This window comes from Scyliorhinus torazame, chromosome 13 (assembly GCF_047496885.1).
Source record: "Scyliorhinus torazame isolate Kashiwa2021f chromosome 13, sScyTor2.1, whole genome shotgun sequence".
In the NCBI taxonomy this organism is placed as follows: Eukaryota; Metazoa; Chordata; class Chondrichthyes; order Carcharhiniformes; family Scyliorhinidae; genus Scyliorhinus; species Scyliorhinus torazame.
Window position 1 is genome coordinate 195,168,308 of NC_092719.1, and position 6,000 is coordinate 195,174,307.

The window sequence follows — 6,000 nt, forward strand, 5'->3', positions numbered from 1 at the left end:
GCCCAACACTTTATTCTCTGTGATTCTCCATCTCCGATGGGTCGAGTTCCTGACGATGCGGTTCACGTGTGCTTTTAACAATCGTGAAACCAGCTACATGGCTGCTGAGGGAGAGAGGAGGTAGGGCACAGAGAGGAATGACTGCGGGCTGCTAGGCCGGACACTGGCCGGGCTGGCTGGGCTAGGGGGGCAGTCAGGGCCTGGGGAGGGGGGGGGATGAGAGGAACAGGCCGAGTGGCCGGGGTGACCCCCCCATTGGACTGGGTCGGTGTCCAGGCACGGACCGCCATTACTCGGCCTGCAATGCAGTCATCTTGCTGCGCACCCCACTAACCACCCACCCTGGCCCCTGGTTCTGCAGAGTGACACCGACCGTATGTGCGCCCGCCAGCCCCCCCCCCCCCCCGAAAACACCACCACCACCACAACCACCACACCCGCCGGCAGCCCACCCAGTGCTGCCCCACTGCAGGGGCAGTGCCAGCCAACGGTACCCCTGGCATCAGAGGCCCCCACTGTGCCTGCCACCGATGGGGCCAGGAGAGCAGGGATGGGGAGGGACATGCGGGGCAGAGCCCACAGTGCCAACCAGAGCCACCATTTAGCCTGATTGACCTGGTTGGGCACAAGGGTATGCACCATGCTAACATGTTGGCCTTTCACCCCCTGCAGACAATGGATATTGGAATTCAACCAGCAATGGTGGCCTTCCTGCTAGTCGCTACAGCCCAGGGGGAAGCACTGCGGCTGTACGAGCTGGAGCTGCTCGAGGAGGAGGAAGCTGCAGCAGCAGAGCGGGTAGCAGCGGAGCAGGCACCAGAGGGGCAGGTGGCAGTCGCCCAGTTTGGAGAGCCGGCTGCTCAACAGGCCGAGGAGGCAGAGGTGCAAAGGAGGCGCCACTTGAGGCCTGGTGTGCACCGGCAGCGGCTGTCATTCGATGACCTGTTGGACCAGGCATGCCGTCGAAGACTCCGGCTGAGCAGAGAGACAGTGTGACATATCTGCCAGGTGATGGCACACCTGGCACTGTGGGACTAAGGGGGAGGACATCCGCTCCTGTCAAGGTGATGGTCGCCCTGAACTTTTGCGTGACGGGGTCTTTCCAGGCGATGAATGTGGACCTGTCCGGGATCTCACAGACCTCGGTGCACGGGTGCATCCACGCCATCACGGCGGCCCTATATGCTGAGGCGCCTCAATACATCCATTTCATTGTAGACTGAGCCCACCAGAATGCCCAGGCAGAGGGATTCGCCGGCATCGACGGGATGCCCGGGGTCCAGGGGGTGATCGAAGGGATGCATGTCCCCCTACGAGCATCTGCGGATGACAGGCCGCTCTATACAAACCGAAAGGGGGAACCACTCAATGAACGTGCAGCTGATATGTGACCATCAGCTGCGCATCTTGCACGTCTGCGCCCGATACCCAGGCAGTGTGCACAACGCCTTCATCCTGGCACACTCGACGATTCCTGACATATTCGAGATGCCCCCCATCCCCCCCCCCCCCACCCCGTGGCTGGGGAGTTGGTTCTTGGGTGACAGGGGTTATCCACTGCGGTTGTGGCTGAGGACGCCTATCAGGAGGCCACAGACTGACGTGGAGACCCACTACAACAAAGCCCATGCAGCGACCAGGGGCAGGATCGAGCGATGCTTCAGTGTCCTGAAGATGCGCTTCAGGTGCCTGGACTGCTCTGGAGGGGCCCTCCAGTATGATGAAACGGTCACACGTATCGTGGCTGCCTGTTGCATCCTCCACAACATTGCACAGCAGAGGGGCGGTGTGCTGGAGGAGGAGGAACGCCAGGCCTCGTCCGACGAGGAGGATGTGGGGGAGGGCAAAGATGGGCAGGACATTGGGCCCAAGCAGGCATGAGAGGCCGGACAACGTGTGCACCAGGGCCAACGTGCACAGGACGCTCTGATCACCTCCTCCAGGGGTGGGGGGGTGGGAACTAGCCAAGGGCACGGACACCGCATCCCAAGCCCACACTCACTCCACCCCCCCGGCCACCCAACTCCTGCAACTCCCTCCGTGATAGAACATAGAATTTACAGTGCAGAAGGAGGCCATTCGGCCCATCGAGCCTGCACCGGCCCTTGGAAAGAGCACCCCACTTAAGCCCACAACTCTGCCCCATACCCGTAACCCAGCAACCCCACCCAACCCCTTTGGACACTAAGGACAATTTATCATGGCCAATCCACCTAACCTGCACATCTTTGGACTGTGGGATAAAACCGGAGCACCCGGAGGAAACCCACGCACACACGGAGAGAACGTGCAGACTCCGCACAGACAGTGACCCAAGCCGGGATTCGGACCTGGGACCCTGGAGCTGTGAAGCGACAATGCTAACCACTGTACATACCTGCCGCAGTACGGAGTGGGAGCCCTGGGTTGGCAGTAACAGCGGTTGTGGTCCATGGGATGGAGGACGATGACAACCCGCTTTGCAAAGAGCTCTGATGCTCCACATCGCTTGACAACATCTGACTCCTGCCCACGGTAACACTGACCACCGTCCACCTGGGTGACCCCTGCATGCGAGCTGGCCATTCCATCACACAGTCCAATCGGATCCCTGGGGTGGCAGTGGTAGGGACGGTCAGTGGGGTTGTGGGGGGCGGGGGAGCCCGGGCCACCCACAGGGTCCACCCATTCCCCCCCTCCCCCCAACGTCACCTCCCCCCCCCCCCCTCCACCGCCCCTTCCCCTCCCGGCCAGCCCAGACCAGCCCATCCCTCATACCCATCTGACAAAGCAGGTTGTAACGATGGCAACAGGTGTTTAATGTGAATGAATATATACAGATTTTTGATTTGGGCCCGAGCCCCGATTACTAGACTGTGCCCTGCATCCGTGTCAACTTAACTGGTGTCTAACTTCCTGGCCTTACGGGCCATAATGCTACGCCTAGGTGGCTCTCCAGATGGCACAGCAGGAGTGGAGGTGGCCTGCTGTGATTCCCGCCATGCGACCCGGGTCCCCGTTGGCGGGTGTCTTCTGGGGCGACCGGACCCGACTGCTGCTCGGGTGTCCCGGGTGGTGTGGTGCTGCCCCGTTCTACCCGCTGCCCACCAGATGTGCCAGGGATAGGAGGGCGGGTGGGGGGGGTGGGGGGGGGGGGGTGAGTCCAAGGTGCTGCAGTGTTCCAGCACCTCCCCTGCGGGAGTCACCGGCACGGGCCCCATCACCTCTTCCTCCCTCGGGATACCAGATGACCCTGGGCTACTCCATGGATCAGGGGTGTGAGGGGAGATTTCCCCTGAGGCTCCCTCGCCACCTGGCGCTGCCAATCCTGGAGGCCCGCTCTGATCTTGACCAGGATCCGCATGCTCGCGGTCATGGAGCACAGCGAGTGGACCATCTCCGCCTGGGATTGTGTCATATCTCCTGTGACTGTGCCACCACCTTCGGGGTTTGTGTCACATCAGCCAGGGACAGCGCCATCTCCCCCTGGGACTGGGCCACATCCCTCTGTGTCTGTGCCATGGTGTCCAGCGCCTGGGCAATGCCGCCGACATTCCCGGCCATGGCCTGCTGACTGGGACACGCTCAGGAGCGCCGCTGCAATTTCCATGTGGCTCTGGGGCATGGTCGCCTGTGATGGGGCAACCCTGTCCTGGGCCTCGGCCAGCACCCGCACAGGATTCCCCAGGCCTTGGATATGCTGATCCATAGCCGAAACCGTCGCCCCCAAAACCTCCGCCGTGCGGTGTTGGCCGGAATGGCACGCATTGTCAGCACTACTTCCTGCTCCTGCAAGCGGATGGATTCCTCCAAACTACATCTGCAGGGACTGGATGCTCGTCAACAACCCCTCACGTCGTCCCTGGCTCTGCGACTGCATCGCCACTATGGATGGGACTGTTTGTTGCAGAAGCTCGAGAGACAATCTAGACGGCAGCTAATCCCTGGGGTCAGCCTGCCCTCCGACCGTCTGCTCCGTCGGGTGCTCCTCCCTCCACTGCTGTGCCATGTCAACTGTGCGGTCTGCAGCAGATAGTGTCCCAGGAGCCTCTTCACTAACATGCTCATCTGAAGTGAGTGTCTCTGGGATGGTGGAGGGTGTTGGATGGGAAATCTGTGTCATCCACCCAGCCGAGCTCCGGGGTCTTCTGAAACTGGATGGAGAGCTGATATCCAAGTTGCTATCAGTGTCAGTGCTCGGCTCATGAGGAGGCCCCAGCTGTGGCACTGGCTGGGGCGGGGAATGCCGGATGGACCTGCCCCATCACCAGCAGGTCTTGCAAGACACAAGACAAGACGCATGATTAGACTGCAGGCTGGTGGGAGTGAGGGTGGGTATGTGGATGGAGGTGAGGGGTAGTGGTGTTGGCGTGAGAGTGGTATGGGGGTGAGGGTGGTATGCAGATGTGGGTGGTGGAGGGTTTGCGCACGTGTCACGGAGAACGATAACTAAGCCGAGTCTCACTTCCTCGCCCGTGGACGAGCTCCACCTCAGCGCCCTCTCGTTCCTCCGGGCCACCGACCATGTCCAGGGCCTTCTGCTCGGCCATGGTGAGGGGCCGCAGGTTCGGCGGTCCCCTTCCTGTCTCCTCCTTCTCCCGGCAGTTGTGCGCGGCCTTCTCCGGGGTGGGGGGTGGGGGGGGATCAGAAAACCACCAGACAGTCTGTCGCATGCAGCTCAGGGGTTGGGTAGCTGGTGGCCGTAGTGGCCAGGGTAGGGTACCGGTCCGTGTGGCAGGGTGGGGGTTTGGCCATCCTCCAGGTAGGGGGTAGGTTTACAGCTGTGTGGGATGATGGTTACTGCTAGGGGCACAGTGCTGCCTACTCACCCTGGTCGCCTTGAGGAGGTTGTGCAGTTTGTTCCGGCAACGTTGGCCAGTCCGGACGACGTTGCCCACGGTGCTCACGGCCTCTGCCACCTGCGCCCAGGCACAGTGAACGGCGGCAATTGGCAGCCATTTCCTGGGCCGGGGTACAAGGTCATCTGCCACTTCTTCACTGTGTACAAGAGGGTCTTGTGTTCGGCATCGGTAAACCTCGGGGCTGCTCTCCCTGCTGCCATCTTGTTGGCTGGGATGGCGTGTGTGGGGAGTTAAGTGTGTATATGTGGCTGCAGCTTGACAGCCTTTGAGTGTGAATCGCAAAAGCGGCAAATCCGGCACCCTTTCTCATTAGAATTGATTGTGTTCCACGTGGCGCCAGTGCTAGCCCCTCAACAGGAGCACAATCGGTCCAGGTGTGGCGCCTGTTTTCCTGCGTGAAAGTCCACAAATTCTGTGTTGACGTCAACACTTAGTCTCAGAAACGGAGAATCACGCCCATAGCATGTTTTATGAATCAGACAACATTTAAGGATTTGTAGGATTAAATTACTAAATTCAAAGAAATCCAGAGGGGATTTGTTTTCAATGATTTAAACATACCATTTTTAATGGTTGACAGTTTAATGAATGGCTTTCAAATGCAACTTACCATGTTAATTAATAAACAAAAAAAACGTTAATCATAATTTTAAAAATATATCCAAAATAACTATATTTTGAACATGTGTTGTACATTACCCCATGGTCCTCTGATTCTGCGATTATGAAATCAGCTGATATCAATGTCGGCAGAGAAAGTAGCAAAAGGTGGACTAACATTGGTCTCATTTTGAAAAAGAGTTGATCTGTCCCCACAGGCGAATTGCTTTATTTAAACCTCTGTTAATAATGGTACATATTGACCATCAAAACAAACTCCACAGATTTAAAGACAAACAACATGTTTTTCATATTGACCCAGCGATTGACGATCCTTGTTTTTTTCGTTCATATTCATTTTTGTGGTTCATTAGGCTAACTGGAGAATGTATTTAAAAAGTAGCACAGAGGCTCTTTTGAAAAATCTATGCGTACATGTTCATGCATACTAAAAATAATTATGATGCAATATGAAACTTCACTTATCAAAGAGAACTGTGTGAGTTAGCAATGTGCGGCGGTGGGTTGAAAAGTTTGTTTAACTGTTAATACACAGTGA

At 57.7% G+C, this 6,000-nt stretch overlaps 1 protein-coding gene across 5 annotated transcripts in view; it reads right to left on the reverse strand.

Moving 5' to 3' along the window:
* Nucleotides 1-5,678, reverse strand: part of LOC140388482 (inter-alpha-trypsin inhibitor heavy chain H3-like) — a 66,001-nt gene extending 60,323 nt beyond the window's left edge. For 4 of the 5 annotated variants that reach the window (XM_072472754.1, XM_072472752.1, XM_072472751.1 and 1 more), the window contains exon 1: nucleotides 5,541-5,678. In XM_072472754.1, coding sequence (XP_072328855.1) covers nucleotides 5,541-5,630 — 90 coding nt within the window. In that variant the 5' untranslated portion in view covers nucleotides 5,631-5,678. The remainder of the gene's footprint in view (nucleotides 1-5,540) is intronic. The other variant, XM_072472753.1, reaches the window with a different exon arrangement.
* Between the last annotated feature and the right edge of the window lie 322 nt (nucleotides 5,679-6,000).